Below are 17003 nucleotides of genomic sequence, written 5' to 3' on the forward strand. Positions count from 1 at the left end.
AGCTGTTTTCTCTGTCTTAGCTCTGTCCCCAGGCTGTACCTGCTCTCCTCCCCCTCCAATATTTGTCATTTCCTTTCTTCTTGCTCAAGTGACATTTTAATTCCTGGATAGAAATGAGCTCTTTCCCTTCAGTGCTGCTGAGAGAATGAACTTGGAGATGATTCTCAGGATCCCCTGAAGCTGTGAATTTTGCTTTTACTGATCTTAAGTGTCAGCACCAGCTCTAGAACTGGTTTTCCAAGTACCCAAAGCTGCTTCTGGTAAACCCCATTCCTTAGGGCTCTTAAGAAGGGAGCCAAGGGTGGGCAAGCTGAGATGAAAACAATCTTTTTTACCTTTTCCTTGGTTTCCCCCTGGCTGGCAATCCCAGGGAGACGCTGGGGAAGCACAGGGAGCTGGGAGCTGGAGGAGCTCCTGCCTTGGATGTGAGATGTGGATCACGCAGCACCGTCTGGAGCCCTCAGCCTTGGGCTTTCAGCCTCAATCCCCAGCCTGAATCCTCTTGGCTCTGCTGCACGAGAGGGTTGGGTGTTGTATTTTTCTGGCACTGGCCAGGACTGTGCTCACACGTGGGGCTGGCAGAAAAACAGGCAGCTATTCTTTATGGAGCAGCTGGAGCTGGAGAGAGGGGGTGAGAACGTGCCCACGAGATCCCCCAGTAACAGGGCAGCCTCAGCAGGATGGGAAGCAGCAGGAATGCTGGCCAGCAGCACTGGGAGCCACTGTGCCCTTCCTGCTGGCTTTGCAAAATCAGGGAGTGTTTCCCAGCCCCTCACCCCTTTTCCTGCCTCCCCTGCACCACCTGGTTCTTCCTTGGGGTGAATGGTGCTGCAGAGGGAAGCCTCATCCAGATCCAAATCGTTGTAGGGTGGCACTGCTGGAATTCAGAGGGCTCTGGGGAATGTTTGGAACTGGAATTGCATCGTTAATTGCAAATACATTGATGGAGAAGAGAGCTCTTGGCATCCACATCTCCTGCAAAGCCCAGTTCCAGCTACAGCATAGCTGGGAATTTACATCCAGGCAAATCTGTGCCTGGAGTGACTTTCACTGACCTGAACAACCTTTTTATTTTTGTATTTGTGTAAATTATTTAGATTTCATTTACTTACAACCTCCAGCCCCATAAGTAATGGTGCTGTGTGTCCCTGCCAGGCTGCTGCAAATGTCTTAATTCACAGAAAATACTTTCTCCATGCTGAGGCTTTTGTAATACACTTGGATCAGGCAGCTGATGGGAAAGGGATCAGTCAGGGGCTCGGGAGAATTTGCTTTGCCTGGAAAGGAGGGCAGGAAGCACCTGCAATTCCACAGAGGGGGATTCCTGAGCTGAACCCCCTGAGCTTCCACACAGCTGGGGAGGGTGGAGGAGCCTCTGCAGAGCTCATGGACAGATGCCAGGGTTGCTCTGGGCTCTCAGGGTGGAGGTGGCACCCAGAGGTGTGCAGGAGCTGTTTGCAGGGTGGGACAGGCCACGTGGGTGCTGTTGGTTGCTGTTGGAGAATGATTTTTGTGACTCCAGGTAATGAAGGACGCGGCTCCAGAGCTGAACGTGAGCAGCTCGGAAGCTGAAGAGGAAAGGGAGGAAAACAAGCCAGAGGGGGAGCAAGATCCTGATTTTAACCAGGTAGAGATGAAAAAATCCCATCAGGTTCCTTGATTTTTGCATCATCCTTCTGAGTCAGCGTGATGGGATCACCACCCTCCTCCTCTGCATCTCACTGGCAGCAGAAAAGTGTCTTAAAAAGTGTCTTAAATTGACATTTGAGTGGTCAAACCACACCAGTGCTGGGTTTGGAGAGATGAAATATGGATAGGGATTCATGTGCATGTGGAAATCTGCCCCACGCTGGCATTAGGAGTAGGAACTGAGGTTTGAAAGCAAATCCTGTGGTCATCTCACACTTGCATGCTTCAATTGGCTTTCAAGGGGTTTTCCATCGCTTCTGCCTTCCCTTGCATGACCAATTGGCCCAAAACTCTCTCTGGGATCTGGGAAGGTTCTGTTTATCCCCCCAAACACCTCAATCTCCTCGTTTTTTGCCTCATCTCCAGGCCAATGGTGGCACGAAACGCCAGAAGCTGTCCCACCAGAGCTACATCACCTACCAAAAGCAGGGAATCAGGAGGAGCACGCGGCACCGCAAGGTGCGGGGCGAGAAAGCGCTGCTGGTGTCAGCCAGCCAGACCCTGAAAGAGCTGAAAATCCAGGTGAGACCAACCCTGCTGCCTGCAGGGAGGCAAAAACACACAGTGAGGAGTGTGGGGATGCAGGGAAGGGTCTGACTGCCCCAGGAGCTGGGCATGGCTCAGGTTTTGGGGTTTTGGGTGGTAATTGCTGCCCCCAGATGTGCAGGATGGCTCTGAAGAACGAGTCTGGTCTCTTCACTTTTCAGTCTTGAGGTTGTTTATTAATTCTTATCTATAAAGTTTTCTTTGTGCTCAGCAGGGCAGGCACAGGCACTCTTTGTGTTGTCCTTTTATTCTACAGACTACATATAACATATTTACACTGAATTCCCATTACCTATCACCTGTGTTAGACAGTGAGCTTCTACTCTAAACCAATCCCAAAGTGCCAACATCACTGCAGAAAATGGAGAGCAAGAAGAAGAAGAAAGGCTGGACACACCCAAGTTCCTCCATCTTAACCATAACCCCCGTACCAAAAATCCTAAAATCTACATTTTCACCCTGCGATCATTTTGTTATTATAATATTTAAACTTCTGTGACTTTCAGGGTCCTCACACAAAGCTGGCAACTTGCTCCAGGGGTCACAATCAAATCCCCAGTGTTCATTGGCAACTCTGGACACGCAGAGGGTTGTGCTGGGTTGTGCCAGGGGTGGGTGCTGGGCTGGGAGGTGCAGCAGCTGCAGGGTGAGGTGTCCCTGTGTCCCCAGATCATGCACGCCTTCTCCGTGGCCCCCTTCGACCAGAACCTGTCCCTGGATGGGAAGATGCTGAGTGATGACACGGCCACGCTGGGCAGCCTGGGCGTCATCCCCGAGTCTGTCATCCTGCTCAAGGTACCCCAGGGCTGTGCAAATGGGGACAGGGGAGCCAGCTCCTCGGAGGAGGAGCACAATCCTTAATTTTTTTTGTCCTACGGGAGGAAAATCCCTATTGGTTTTTGTTTTGGAGAAGAAAACTCCTTATTTTGTTTCAGAGGAGGAATATCCTTGGGTGTTTGGGGGTTTTTTCATTTGGTTCTTTGTTCTGGAGGAGAAAATCCTTAATTTTTTTAGTTTCAGGGAAGGAAAATCCTTAATTTTATTTTTTTTTTTAACAATAAGGAAAATCCCTTTTGTTTTGGAGAAGAAAACTCCTTATTTTGTTTCAGAGGAGGAATATCCTTGGGTGTTTGGGGGTTTTTTCGTTTGGTTTTTTGTTCTGGAGGAGGAAATCCTTAATTTTTTTTAGTTTTAGGGAAGGAAAATCCTTAAATTTTTTTTTTAACAATAAGGAAAATCCCTTTTGTTTTGGAGAAGAAAACTCCTTATTTTGTTTCAGAGGAGGAATATCCTTGGGTGTTTGGGGTTTTTTTTGGTTTGGTTTTTTGTTCTGGAGGAGGAAATCCTTAATTTTTTTAGTTTCAGGGAAGGAAAATCCTTAATTTTATTTTTTTTTTTAACAATAAGGAAAATCCCTTTTGTTTTGGAGAAGAAAACTCCTTATTTTGTTTCAGAGGAGGAATATCCTTGGGTGTTTGGGGGTTTTTTGGTTTGGTTTTTTGTTCTGGAGGAGAAAATCCTTAATTTTTTTAGTTTTAGGGAAGGAAAATCCATTGTTTTTTTTTTTAACAATAAGGAAAAATCCCTATTGGTTTTTGTTTTGGAGAAGAAAAATCGTTATTTTGTTTCAGAGGAGGAATATCCTTTCAGAGCAGGAATATCCTTGTTTGAGGGTTTTTTGGTTTGGTTTTTTGTTTTGGAGGAGGAAGATCCTTATTTTTTTTTGTTTTGTTTTGTTTTGGAAGAGGAATATCCTTTTGTTTTGGAGGAGGAAAAGCCTTAATTTTTTGTGTAAGAGGAGGAAAATCCTCATTATTCTTGTTTTGGAGGAGGAGTATCCTTAATTTTATTTGTTTTGAAGGAGGTAAATCCTTTTTATCTTTGCTTTGGAGGAGAAAAGCCCCCCTTCTTTTATTTCCAAGACTGCTTTGTAGCTGACAGAGCTGCTGTGGGTACCAGCCCAAAACACAGCTGAACTGGGGAGTGAGTCCTTGCCTGGAGCTCCCAGTGTTTGGGCAGCAGAGCTGTTCCCTGCTCTGTCCTGAGCAGGGCTGTGATTCCCTGGATCCCTGTGCTGCTTCATTCCCTGGTTTCTGAGCTGGTTCATTCCCTGATTTCTGAGCTGGTTCTTTCCCTGCTCCCTGTGCTGGTTTATTCCCTGGGTGTTGCTTATTCCAATACCTGGATCTCTGTGCTGGTTCATTCCTTGATTTCTGTCCTGGTTCATTCCCTGCCCCTGTCCTGAGCAGGTCTGTGATTCCCTGGATTTCTGTCCTGGTTCATTCCCTGATTTCTGTCCTGGTTCATTCCCTGCCCTGTCCTGGTGCTGGTTCATCCCCTGATTTCTGTGTGGGTTCATTCCCTGCTCCAGTCCTGAGCAGGGCTGTGATTTCCTGGTTCATTCCTTGGTTCCTGTTCTGGTTCATTCCCTCTCCTGGTTCATTCCCTATCCCTGTCCTGAACAGGGCTGTGGTTCCCTGATTTCTGTCCTGGTTCATTCCCTGTCCCTGTCCCTGGATCATTCCCTGATTTCTGTCCTGGTTCATTCCCTGGATCATTCCCTGGTCCATTCCCTGTCCCTGTCCTGGTCCATTCCCTGGTCCATTCCCTGGTTCATTCCCTGTCCCTGTCCTGGTTCATTCCCTGGATCATTCCCTGATTTCTGTCCTGGATCATTCCCTGGTCCATTCCCTGGATCATTCCCTGGTCCATTCCCTGGATCGTTCCCTGATTTCTGTCCTGGTTCATTCCCTGGATTATTCCCTGGATCATTCCCTGGTTCATTTCCTGTCCCTGGTCCATTCCCTGGTCCATTCCCTGGTCCATTCCCTGGTCCATTCCCTGGATCATTCCCTGATTTCTGTCCTGGTTCATTCCCTGGATCATTCCCTGTCCCTGTCCTGGTCCATTCCCTGGTCCATTCCCTGGTCCATTCCCTGGTCCATTCCCTGGTCCATTCCCTGGTCCATTCCCTGGATCATTCCCTGATTTCTGTCCTGGTCCATTCCCTGTCCTTCCCTCCCCAGGCTGACGAGCCCATCGCGGATTACGCGGCCATGGACGACGTCATGCACGGTGAGCGGGGTGGGGAAGGGCTGCCCGAGGATGGGCTTGGGAAGGTGGAACGTGGGGATTGTGCCACTTCTAATGCCTTCCTTCCCTTTCCATCAGTTTGTATGCCTGAAGAGGGATTTAAAGGTGAGTCCAGGTGTTTTTTCCCCTTTGAGTCCCCTCACATGAATCCCACCCCATCCCCTTCCCCTCCTCATCTGCTGGTGCTCTTTCCTTCCCAGGGACTGGTTTGCTTGGCCACTGATGGTTTTCCAAGGAGGAGCCACCAGAAGGGAAGAGGATTTGTCACATGGTAGGGCATTAAAAGAATAAAACCAGGTGGATACAGTACTTTTTGACTCTTCCAGAAGGCAAAAATCCATCGTGAGACGTTTGCTCCCCCCCCCCAAAAAAAAAAAACAAAACAAATGCCTTATGTCAAAGCAGATTGCACTGAAGGACATCCTGCTTCAGGACAACGTTCCCGGGTTTATTTAACAAAGAACAGGAAGGTTGGGAAGTTGAGCAGCAGCATTGGTGTGTGTGGCACAGGGCTGGTGCTGCAGTAGCTCCAGCCCACCCTGATCCTTCTGCAGGAACTCTTTAGGATAATCCTGCCTTTGATCCACTCCCACCCTTTCAGTCCAGCATGGAAGCACAGGAGTTGTGACTTCATGAGGAATGTCTGGCGCTCTCAGACAGCCAAACTTCATTTTCCTAACCCAGAATGGAAGCTGGGATTTGGCTCCCAAGCCCTGCCAGGCCTGGGAGCCGCCCCCTCTCCGCATCCTTCGCTGTCACCTCCACGCCTTGGACAATCCTGTAACCACCTGGGCTCTGGGGACTGGGGGGTTTTTTAGAAATTTGGGATATTTTCATGATTCTGGAGAACATTTTCCTCCAGTCTGGCGCTGCTGGGAGCGTTCCTGGCTCAGGGCAGTCAGAGCTGGCCAGGGGGCTGCGGGTGGGTGCTGGGTTTCCCATGGGAAGAGGTTTTGTTACTCCTCTCTCCTCATTTTTCAGCAATGCACTAATTTCTTTTCTTTTTTTATTTTTTTTCCTTTTTTTAACATCTCCCAGAAAACTTTTCTCCACTTTAATATTTAGCAGGAAATAGTATCCCACTTCCAGACTGATCCACACTGGGCACTGCCAAGAGATCTCTTCATTAGAGATCCTCTTCCTTTCCAAGCTTTTCCTTTGTTTCTGCAGAAAAATACAATGCAGAGATCACATCAGCTTTATTTTTTCAAGGTTTGCAGGAATTTGGGCTGCAAGAAGAGGATGTGGGCCACAAATCCCATGCCCAAAACCCCACTAGCTTTGATTTCCAGTGTTCTGTTTCCAGTGTTTTATGCAAAGAATTCCATCTGCTCTTTGCCCAGCGCCTTCCTCCCTTGCCCCTGCTGGGTTTGAGGGTGAAACAGCAGCATTTGAGGGGCTCTAAATTTCCTAAAAAGTGCTATTTTGGGGCAGTTTGAACCCGTGGATTCTTTCCCAAGCTACAGACATGGCAAATCCCATGCCAAAGCCACAGGAGGCTTTTCTTCCCAACCTGAAGCACTCGCTTGTGTACATATTCCTTGGAAAATTCCATCTTTTCAAGTTGCTGTTAATTTTTTTAATGTTATATATAAAAAAGTCTCTCCCTTGAGCTCAGCCTGTGGTGGGAAGGAGCCCCGTGGGGCGTTGAGGGCTGTGGCGGTTCCGGCAGCGCCGGAGGATGCAGGCGCAAGGTGTGAGCCAAGGCCCCATTCCTGGTTTGTCTGTTATTTGCAAATATTATCGGATTAAAGTTGTCATTGGAGCTGTGGCAGCCTCGTTGCAGTGCAGAGCAAGGTGGAGGTGATTAATGCCATAAATCCCGCTTGGAGCTGCAAGAGGGACCCTGCTGGAGCAGGAATCCCCCCCCCCCTCCTTTGCAGTGGGTTTTATGGAGCTCGGGGACAGCATTTGGTGGCCCTGGCTGTGTCACATCAACCCCTGTGCCCACCTGGGGGGTCCCTGAGCCCCTGGGGAGGAAATGGGTGCTGGAGGTGGGGGGAGAAGAGAGGCCCTGGGGTCTGGGGATGGGAATTAGGGATGGGGTGGGAGCTGGGGGGCTGTGGGTCTGGGGGGGCTATGGGTGGGGGTCCCAGGTAGGGATAGGGGCCACCCTGTGTGGGAGATGAGGGGTTAAGGTTGGGGGGTACTCTGGGGGCCAGGAATGGGGAATTAAGGATGGATGGAGGGGGTTCTTGGGGTACCAGGGAGGGAGAGGAGGGGTTTGGGCACCAGGGATGGAGCTGGGGGTCCCTGAGTCCCAGGGAGGGGGGGTTATGGATGAGCGGGGTCTGCCAGGAGCCAGGGGTGGGAAGAGGGGATGGGGGGAGCCCGCTCTGGGTGCTGGAGAGAGACGGAGGGGGAGCCCCATGAGCCGAATTGGGGGGGGATGCTGGTGATGGGCAGAGCGGTACCCGGGTGCCAACCGCGGGCAGGGGGATGGGGATGGACCCGGGGGGACAGGGACACGTTTGGGGGGACAGGGACACGTTTGGGGGGACAGGGACACGTTTGGGGGGACAGGGACACGTTTGGGGGGACAGGGACACGTTTAGGGGTCCCCCGGTGTGCGGGGCCCGGGGCGCTGGGGAAGGAGGGGACACCCCGGGGGTGACATCAGGGATGGAGCGGGGGATCCCCAGCTCCGGATCTCAGTTCCCGGTGCCGTTTTCCCGGTGCCGGTGGCCGGCGGTTCGCTCCCGGTGCCCGTGGCCGTTCCCCGGTGCGGTGCCGGTTCCCGGTACCGGCTCCCGGTCCCGCCGCCCCCGGAGGGGCCGCCCCGCCCCGCCGCACGTGACGCTGCGCGGTGGCAGCGAGCGCCGGGGCCCCGCTCGGCTCCGCTCGGTACCGGCCCCGCTCCGGGACCGCCCGGCCCCGCCGCCCCCGGTAAGTGCCGCCCTGCGGGGCGCGGGCAGCGCGGTGCCCCCGGGGATCCCCAATGGGGATGTGCCCCCATCCCCGCCGCCGCACCGGGGGCTCCGTCCGCCCGTGACCTTCAGCGCTGCCGGTACCGGGGGAGGGGATGGGGGGGGACGCTCCGGGCCTGGGGGAAAAGAGCCGGGCTGGGGGCGGGGGCGGCGGGAGGAGCCCCCCATTGACCCCCCAGATGTCCCCTCCATAATTACACCCCACAACTTGCCCCCCACCCAACCTGCCCCCCCTCCCGGGTACCCCAAATCCTGCCCCCCTCTTTGCCCCCCATCGCCTCCTCCCCCTATTCCAGTCTCCCCATTCTGACTCCCGTGTCCCCCAAAACCCAATCTCCCCCCCACATCTCGAACATCTCTCCCCGGTGCTCCCTCCCCCTCCCGGGCCGGACTCCCCCCGTGGGTGGGGGGGGAGCGATGGGGGACCCCCCCAGGGTCGCCCCCAGCCCCGCGGGGTCACGCAGCGGCCCGGGGGGCGCACGGGGCCGGGTGGCGATGTCGCATTGGCACGGGGACAGCGGGTCACACCTTGCACGGGGCCGGGTCCCACCTGCGCCGGGCCGGGCTTGGCTGCGGGTGTGTTTGCACAGGGACGGGGCACACCTGCTGTGCTGGGGCTGGCTGTGCACGGGCACGGGGACATTGGCACCGATGTCCTGTTTGCACGGAGACGGTGACACTTGCACCAATGTCCTGTTTGCACGGGGACATTTGCACCAATGTCCTGTTTGCACGGGGACATTTGCACAAATGTCCTGTTTGCACGGGGACGGTGACACTTGCACGAGGGTCCCTTTCGCACCAGGGACGCGCTTGCACGTCATTGTGTTTGCACAGGGCCGGGTCACACTTGCACCGGGGCTGTGTTTGATGGGGACAGGGCCATTTGCATGGGGCCGGTGGCGTTTGCACGAGAGCGGTCACATTGTCATGGGGACAGCGACATTTGCACGGGGCCGGTGACACCGGCACGGGAATGATCGCACCTGCCCCGGGAGAGAGCCTGGGCAGGGGGTCGGTGGCACTGGCACGGCAATGACAGTGCTTGCACCGCGCCAGTGACAGTTCCACGAGGGGTTGGTGGCACTGGCTTGGGGTCAGTGACACTGGCGCGGGCGTGATCACATCTCACAGGGTGGGTGCCACTGTCGCGAGGTCAGTGCCACCTCCCGGGGTTGGTACCACCTCACGGTGTTGGTGCCACTGTCGCGGGGCCGGTGCCACCTCCAGGGGCCGGTGCCATCTCCTGGGGTCGGTGCCACATTCTCGGGGTTGGGGCCATCTCACATCGTCAGTACCACTGTCGCGGTGTCGGTGCCACCTCCTGGGGTCGGTGCCACTGTCGTGGGGTCAGTGCCACATTCTGGGGTCGGTGCCACCTCCCGGGCTCGGTGCCACTTTCCCGGTGTCGGTGCCACCCCCCGGAGTCGGTGCCACTGTCGCGGGGTCCCGGCGCTGTCCGTGGTGCTGCCCCGCGCCGCCGCCTCCCGCCGGCAGAGGGCGCCCTCCGGGGGTGGGGGGGGTGGGGCTGGGGGCTCCGGGGGTCCCCGCCGTCCCCACGCGGTGACCTCGCCCCGCCGCCCCCGCCCCGCTGGCCCCGGCACCCGCAGGGTGGCACTTGGCTCGCTGCCATCAGCAGTTGGCTCCAGGGGTAGCGCTGCTGGCCCGGCGTCCCCGAGAGGGGCTCTGGGGGAGCTCTCGTGTCCCCAGGGAGCGCCATGGGACCCCCTGGACGCCCTCACACCACCTAGACACGTCTCCAGCCAGCAGCACCTCCCGACCCCCAGGTAACACCCGAGGGTGCCCCCCACCCGTGGGTGCCCACCCAAGGCGGGCAGACAGGCACCCAGAGCCCCTCTCTCGGCAGGGCAGCAGGATGGCCCAGCAGCGCCATGCCATCCCCCCGCCTCTCAAGGTAGGTGTTGTTGGCACGGGGGGCACACGGCCAGCAGCGCCCTGGGGTGCCACCATGGGCATCACCCATCCCAGTGCCCACAGTGGCCGTCACCGCTCCGTGTCTTGCAGACGGAGGAGGATTACATCCCCTACCCCAGCGTGCACGAGGTAGGGCAGGGGGCTGAGGGGCTGAGGGGCAGTGCCAGGCTGGGCTGGGCTGGTGGGGTGCCCAAAGCACCCACCATGGCTGTGGGCGCAGGTGCTGGGCCGGGAGGGGCCGTTCCCCCTCATCCTCCTGCCGCAGTTCGGGGGTTACTGGATTGAGGGCACCAACCACCAGCTGAGCGGGGCCCCCGACTCGCCCCCCACGCCCATGCCCGGCACCCGGGCAAAGCTGGAGGGCAACCACACGGCCAAGATCTACCGCAAGCACTTCCTGGGCAAGGTGAGGCCCTGGGGCTCTGGGCTGGGGAATGTCCCATAGGTGTGGATGAGCAGGAGCTTGGAGACCCCATAAGTTCGGGTGTTCCTGGACGTGGGTGTGGTGTCCACGGGGGTGGGAGCCCCATGGGCCATGGACAGGGGGGCTCATGGATGTGGGCATGGCAACAGTGCTTGGGGTGGGTTCTCCATGGGAATGGAAGGACATGGAGACCTCATGAACACAGGGGTTCGGCATGTGGCTGCTTGTGGGCATGGGTCCTCCATGGGTTGGGTGGTGAGGAGGTGGGTGTTAGGTCTCCGTGGGCAGGAGAGCCCCTGGCACAGGTGCCCATGGACATGGGGGCTCCATAAATTTGTGTGTCCATAGGACCTGGATGCCCCAAGGGGTGTGAGGGTCACTGAGTGCAGGTGCCCCATAGGTGGTACCTGTGGGTACAGGTGCTCATGGACGCAGTTCTCCATGGAGATGGGATGGGATGGGATGGGATGGGATGGGATGGGATGGGATGGGATGGGATGGGATGGGATGGGATGGGATGGGATGGGATGGGTACTTTTGGGTGTGGGTATCCCATGGACACGGTTGTCCCATGGGTGCTCACGGGTCTGGATGTCCCACGGATGTGGGCGCTCATGGGCATGGGCGTCCTACGGATTTGGATGCTTATGGACATGGGTGTCCCATGGCTGTGGGTGCTCATGGACACGGGTGTCCCATGGGTGTGGGTGCTCATGGACACGGGTGTCCCATGGCATGAGTGCCCCCATCCTGAGCGCCCTTGGCTCCTTCCCCCAGGAACATTTCAACTACTACTCCCTGGACCCGGCGCTGGGACACCTGGTGTTCTCGCTCAAGTACGACGAGCAGGAGCAGCTCCACCTGCTGCTGCGGTGAGCGGGGCTGGGGAGGCACCCATGGGAGCTGCTGGGGCTGGGGAGGCACCCATGGGAGCTGCCGGGCCTGGGGGCTGCCCTGACGCCCTCCTCGTCCGGCAGCACCCGTGCCCGCACCCTGCACGACGTGGTGCCCATCTCCTGCCTGGCCGAGTTCCCCAACGTTGTGCAGATGGCCAAGGTGGGTGCAGCCACCCCCTAGCAGCACCCATGGGTGCCCCCCAGCCCCGGGCCCCCCCAGGCAGCTCCCCTCTCTCCTTCCCACAGCTGGTGTGCGAGGACGTCAACGTGGATCGCTTCTACCCCGTGCTCTATCCCAAGGTGAACGGGCTGCAGGGAGGGGGCACCTGGGCACCCCTGGGTGCCCCTCCCCACCTTCTGACCCCTCCCCACCCCGCAGGCATCCCGCCTCATCCTCGCCTTCGATGAGCACGTGCTCAGCAACCACTTCAAATTTGGGGTCATCTACCAAAAACTGGGGCAGGTACGGGGCGGGGTGGGCGGGGGTCGGGGCGGGGGGAGTCCCTGGGTGGGTGCTGGCGCCCATCCCCACCCTCGCAGACCTCCGAGGAGGAGCTTTTCGGCACCACGGAGGAGAGCCCGGCCTTCGCCGAGTTCCTGGACGTGCTGGGCCAGCGGGTGCAGCTGCGGGACTTCAAGGGGTGCGTGAGGGGACGCCCGGTGGGGAAGGACCCTCAGGGTCAGGGTGCTGTCTCACCCACCCACTCACGCACCCACGCAGGTTCCGAGGGGGGCTGGATGTGACCCACGGACAGACGGGCAGCGAGTCCGTCTATTGCCACTTCCGTGACAAGGAGATCATGTTCCACGTCTCCACCAAGCTGCCCTACACCGAGGGGGACGCCCAGCAGGTGGGCACCCATGGGGGGTGAAAGGAGCGGGGGACACTTGGGTGCTTGAGAGCAGGGGTGGGAGGTGGTCCTGGGGCATTTCTGTGGGGTGGAAGGGCTGTGGGGATGTCCCATGGAATGGAGGGGACTCGTGGGTCACCATGGGTGGTGTGGGCATCTGTGGAGCCCAGGAGATGGCAGGGCGCTCATGGGTGTGGGGAAGCATCTTTGGGATGCAGAGGGCTGTTAAAGCACCCACGGGTGCTAGGAAGGAGCTGTGGGATGCAGAGGGCTGGTGGAGCACCCATGGGAGCTGGGGTGCATCTATGGGGCACAGGGGCTTTCATTCCTTTGATGCCCCTGGTGTGACCACCCTCTGTCCCTCGTGCCCTGCTGTGTCCCCCCGTGTCCCTCGGCACCCCACCTGTCCCCACAGCTGCAGCGGAAGCGCCACATCGGCAACGACATCGTGGCCATCGTCTTCCAGGACGAGAACACCCCGTTCGTCCCCGACATGATCGCCTCCAACTTCCTGCACGCCTTCGTGGTGGTGCAGCTGGAGCAGGGCGGCGCCCAGGGCACCCTCTACAAGGTACCCCCCGTGCCTCAGTGTCCCCGTGCCCGTGGGGGCCGCGGGGTGTCCCCGTCACCCCCTCACCCGCCGCAGGTCTCCGTCACCGCCCGTGACGATGTGCCCTTCTTCGGCCCGCCACTGCCCGACCCCGCTGTCTTCAGGAAGGTGAGAGCCCGTGGGTGCCATTGGGGAGCCCCTGGGGACCCCCACCCACCCACCCACCCACCCACGGTGTCCCCGGGCTGCCCGCACCCCGCAGGGCCCCGAGTTCCAGGAGTTCCTGCTGACCAAGCTCATCAACGCCGAGTACGCCTGCTACCGCGCCGAGAAGTTCGCCAAGCTGGAGGTGCGGGCACAGGGTGTGGGCATGGGGCTGCGGGCACGGGGATGAGGGCACTGGGGGCACCCAGAGGGGCTGGGCACGCCGTGGGGCAGCACGGGGTGGTGGATGTGGGTGCCGTGGGTGCCGTGCCCGCTGTGGGCCCACACACAGCGTGGGTGGGCAGGGGCTGGGTCCCCGTCTGGGCAGGGCGGTGGTGCCCGGCTAGGGGGTGTCTCATGGCGGGGAACAGCAGAGCCGTGGGGAGGGGATTGCGGGGGGCGGCCCCGCGTGGGTTCAGCCCTGCGGCGTGGGATGAGCTCGCGTGGGTGCAGCAGGGCAGGGGTGGGTGGCAGCGATGGGTGGGGGGCGCTGCGGGCGGCGTCGCGTGGGTGCAGCAGGGTGGGTGCTGGTCCTGCGTGGGTGGAGGCTGAGTGGTGCGGGGGTGGGCGTCTGGAACGACACAGCAGTGCGGGCTGGGTGTGGGCTGGGTACGGGGGTGGATGCGGGGCTGGGTGCAGGCTGGGTGGGGGGTGGATGCGGGTTTTGTGCGGGCCGGGTGGTCTCGCGTGGGCGCAGCAGTGCGGGGCTGGCGCGCAGGAGCGGACGCGGGCGGCGCTCCTGGAGACGCTGCACGAGGAGCTGCAGGCGCGCAGCCAGGCCATGCTGGGGCTCAGCCCCGACGATGAGCGCCCCGACAACGGCGGCGCCGCCCCGGGCTTCTTCGAGTCCTTCAAGGTGGGCGCGGGGGTCCCGCAGTCCCTCACGCAGCGCTGCGGAGCCGGGTTCCCTCCCTGGGTTCCCTCCCCAGGTCCCCACCCAGGACATGCCTCCGGCACTGACCACGCCCCTACATTGACCACGCCTCTTTGCTGTGACCACGCCCTGGGCCTTGGCCCCGCCCCCTGCGCGCGCAGCCGATCTGCCGGGGTGTGGCTGCGGCCACGCCCACCCCGGGTCCCGCCCCCTCACGACCACAACCGCCCCGTGACCTCAAGCCCCGCCCCGATCCTCTAGAAGCCACGCCCACGTGGGCCACGCCCCTTTATCGGCACAAGCCCCGCCCAAATTGCTGCTCGCGCCCCGCGTCTTAAGCCCCGCCCCTTACTACAGGCCCCTCCTATCTCACCTTTGGCTCCGCCCCCCGGTACCCGGTTCCCCTCCCGGTACCTGGTTCCATCTCCGTACCCAGCTTCCCCCGGTGACTGATACCCCCCGGTGCCCAGTGCCCCCCAGTACCCGGTTCCCCTCCCGTGGCCGGTTCCCCCTCCGGTGCCCGTTTTCCCCCCGGTACCCGATTCCCCGCGCCCCGTGTCCCCGGTCTCTGACCCGCTGCCGCCCTCAGTCGCTGCTGGTGCCCGGGAGCCGCCGGGGACGCCGCGGCAGCGCCATCGGGCTGGGCTCGGTGGAAGAGGTGGGTACCGGTACCTCGCTGTCTCCCCCCCGGTGTCCCCCCGGTCCCCGGTGTCCCCCCGGCTAACGGCGCCCCGCAGGCGCTGCTGGTGCCCGGGAAGAGCCCGTCACGGCGGCGGCCCGGCCCTCTCGGCTCCCGCCGCTCCAGCGCCATCGGCATCGAGAGCATCCAGGAGGCGCCGGCCGGCAGGTGAGCCCGGTACCGGCCCCGCCGCTGTTCCCTCCCGGTGTCACCTCCCGGTGTCACCTCCCGCTGTCACCTCACTGCCGTCGCCTCCCCGCAGGGACGGCCCCGCAGCCGCCGACGGCTCCAGCTCCACTCACAGCTCCCCCGAGAGCCGCCGGAACCCCGACAGGTCCCGGGGCTGGCACCGGGATGGGGACACGGGGACAGGAGGGCACTGGGGGGGGATGTTTGGGGACTGGAGGACACTGGGGTGGTGTGGCAACGGGACAGGGTGGCACCAGGATGGGGTGACTCCAGCACCAGGTGACACGGGGACTGGAGGACGCTGCGATGGCGCAGCTCAAGGACAGGGTGGCACCAGGATGGGGTGGCACAGAGATGGGCACTGGGACAAGTGAAGGTGACACAGGGACCGGAGGGATGGGAGAGCAAAGGAAAGCAGAGGGACAGAGTGGCGGCGGGGTGGGGTGGCACAGGGACAAGGTGGCACCAGGATGGCTGGCACAGGGCAACATGGGAACACCAGAGGGACAAGGTGTCACAGGGACAGGCTCACCCAGGGGCTGAGTGGCACCGGGTCCGTATGTCCCAGGGACAAGGTGGCAGGGGGCTGCGGGGTGGCATTCGGGTAGTTTGCATGCAGGTTGGCATGAAGGTGGGTGGCACAGGGACACAAGGGACATGGGGACAGGATTGCACGGGGCTGGCACCTCCCAGGGCTGGGATGGGATGGGGTGGGGACAGGGTGCCACAGGGATGGGACATGCCGGGGCCAGGGTGACATGAGGATGCAGTGTCCCGGCCGGGGTGGTGTGGGGACAGGGTGTCCCGGGGCCAGCACAGCATCGCAGCGGGGCCACGGTGGTGGCCACGAGGCGCGGTGCCAGCCTGTTGTGGCCTTGGGGACCGTCCCTGGCCGTGGGGACTGTCCCTGGCAGGGCCGAGAAGCCGGAGCCGCCGGATTTCTCCCGCTCCTCCTCCAGCGCCAGCAGCTTCGGCAGCGCCGCGGAGGAGCCCGGCGAGCCGGGACGGGTACGGGGAGCCCGGGGTGGGGTCCGGGGGGGCACTTTGGGGTGGGCAGCACCCCCTGACCCCCTGTGCCCCCTCAGGAGAGCCGCTCGCCCTCGGGGAGCCACCGCGACGCCTTCACGGACACCCCCTGGCCGGATGAGCCCCCCGGGACCCCCCCAGGTAGCCCAGCACCCCCGGATCGGGGCACTGCAGGGCTGGGGGACCCTCGGGGTGCTCACGGTCCCCCCCTTTGCCCCAGGCCGCCGCCCGCCTGACTCCCCCTGCCCTGAGATCAAAATCCAGCTGGAGCAGCCCCCCCAGAACCCGGTGAGGCTTTGCCCCCTCCACCCGTGCAGAGTGGGGGTGCCCACCGTGGGGCGCCCCCACTGATGTCCCTCCCACAGGGCTCATAGTCACCCCCCCCACCTGCGGGGGTGTCACTGCTTCACCCCCCTCTGTGTGCCACCCCCGTGCCAGGAGCTGAAGCCATCGTCCCCGGTGCAGGACTTGGGGGGGGGACCCCCAACAAAAATTGGGATGTGCCCCCCTCCCCACTCCAGACAATCTCTGTCACCCCAAAAACCCTTTGGGTGAGGGGGTGATGCACCACAAAGGGGCCCTCCCTCTGCCGTGACCCCAAAATGAGGAGTGGGTCCAACCCCAGCATCATCCCCTCCCCTAAAAAAACCAGAGGGGACTCAAATCCAGGGTAACCCCAAAGTGGAGCTCCCTCTCCCCCCCTTTATTTTAAGGGACAAAAGTTCCGGAATGTGCCGGAGGCTGGAACTGGGGGGAAGGGGGAGGAATATTTTTTCACACCCTCCCAAAACTGTGTTTGTGTTTCCCGTGAGTCCTGTATAAAATAAAGGTTTATTTATCGCTACACTGGGGGGCGTCTCCAATATCCCCAAAACCCCAAACATCAGTAAAAACACTCATTTTGGGGAGACATTTAGCCAAATATTGGGGTTTCACAGCAGCAAAGCCTTCCTTTGATGGTGCCTATTTTTGGGGTGCTGTGAGTACCCCAAAATGTGCCAGGCAGTGCCCTCAGCCCCCCTCCCCGGTGCCTCTTTCAGCTCTGCTGGTCAGCCCGGCGTCAGGAGCGGCTTTTGGCCACGGCCCCGTGGCCAGCGGCGCCCTGCCAACCCCCCGGCCA

At 60.2% G+C, this 17003-nt stretch overlaps 2 protein-coding genes across 3 annotated transcripts in view; both read left to right on the forward strand.

The window, feature by feature from the left end:
* The window catches only part of USP48 (ubiquitin specific peptidase 48), a 34336-nt gene extending 28621 nt beyond the window's left edge, over positions 1-5715 (forward strand). Inside the window, exons 22-27 of one of the 2 annotated variants that reach the window (XM_074558423.1) lie at positions 1523-1627; positions 2056-2211; positions 2905-3030; positions 5262-5310; positions 5407-5433; positions 5529-5715. In XM_074558423.1, coding sequence (XP_074414524.1) covers positions 1523-1627; positions 2056-2211; positions 2905-3030; positions 5262-5310; positions 5407-5433; positions 5529-5551 — 486 coding nt within the window. In that variant the 3' untranslated portion in view covers positions 5552-5715. The remainder of the gene's footprint in view (positions 1-1522; positions 1628-2055; positions 2212-2904; positions 3031-5261; positions 5311-5406; positions 5434-5528) is intronic. The other variant, XM_074558424.1, reaches the window with a different exon arrangement.
* A 2347-nt stretch (positions 5716-8062) lies between these two features.
* On the forward strand, positions 8063-16727 carry RAP1GAP (RAP1 GTPase activating protein). The gene is made up of 22 exons (XM_074558355.1): positions 8063-8214; positions 9966-10042; positions 10128-10170; positions 10281-10319; positions 10411-10596; positions 11392-11486; positions 11592-11670; positions 11757-11810; positions 11890-11973; positions 12051-12151; positions 12232-12361; positions 12777-12932; positions 13008-13079; positions 13174-13260; positions 13834-13971; positions 14579-14647; positions 14727-14836; positions 14931-15002; positions 15772-15865; positions 15943-16024; positions 16104-16171; positions 16249-16727. Exons 3-22 carry the CDS (start codon positions 10132-10134, stop codon positions 16255-16257), a joined length of 1764 nt encoding a protein of 587 aa, XP_074414456.1. The 5' UTR covers positions 8063-8214; positions 9966-10042; positions 10128-10131; the 3' UTR covers positions 16258-16727.
* The last annotated feature ends 276 nt before the right edge of the window (positions 16728-17003 follow it).

Source organism: Zonotrichia albicollis, chromosome 25 (assembly GCF_047830755.1).
Source record: "Zonotrichia albicollis isolate bZonAlb1 chromosome 25, bZonAlb1.hap1, whole genome shotgun sequence".
Lineage (NCBI taxonomy): Eukaryota > Metazoa > Chordata > Aves > Passeriformes > Passerellidae > Zonotrichia > Zonotrichia albicollis.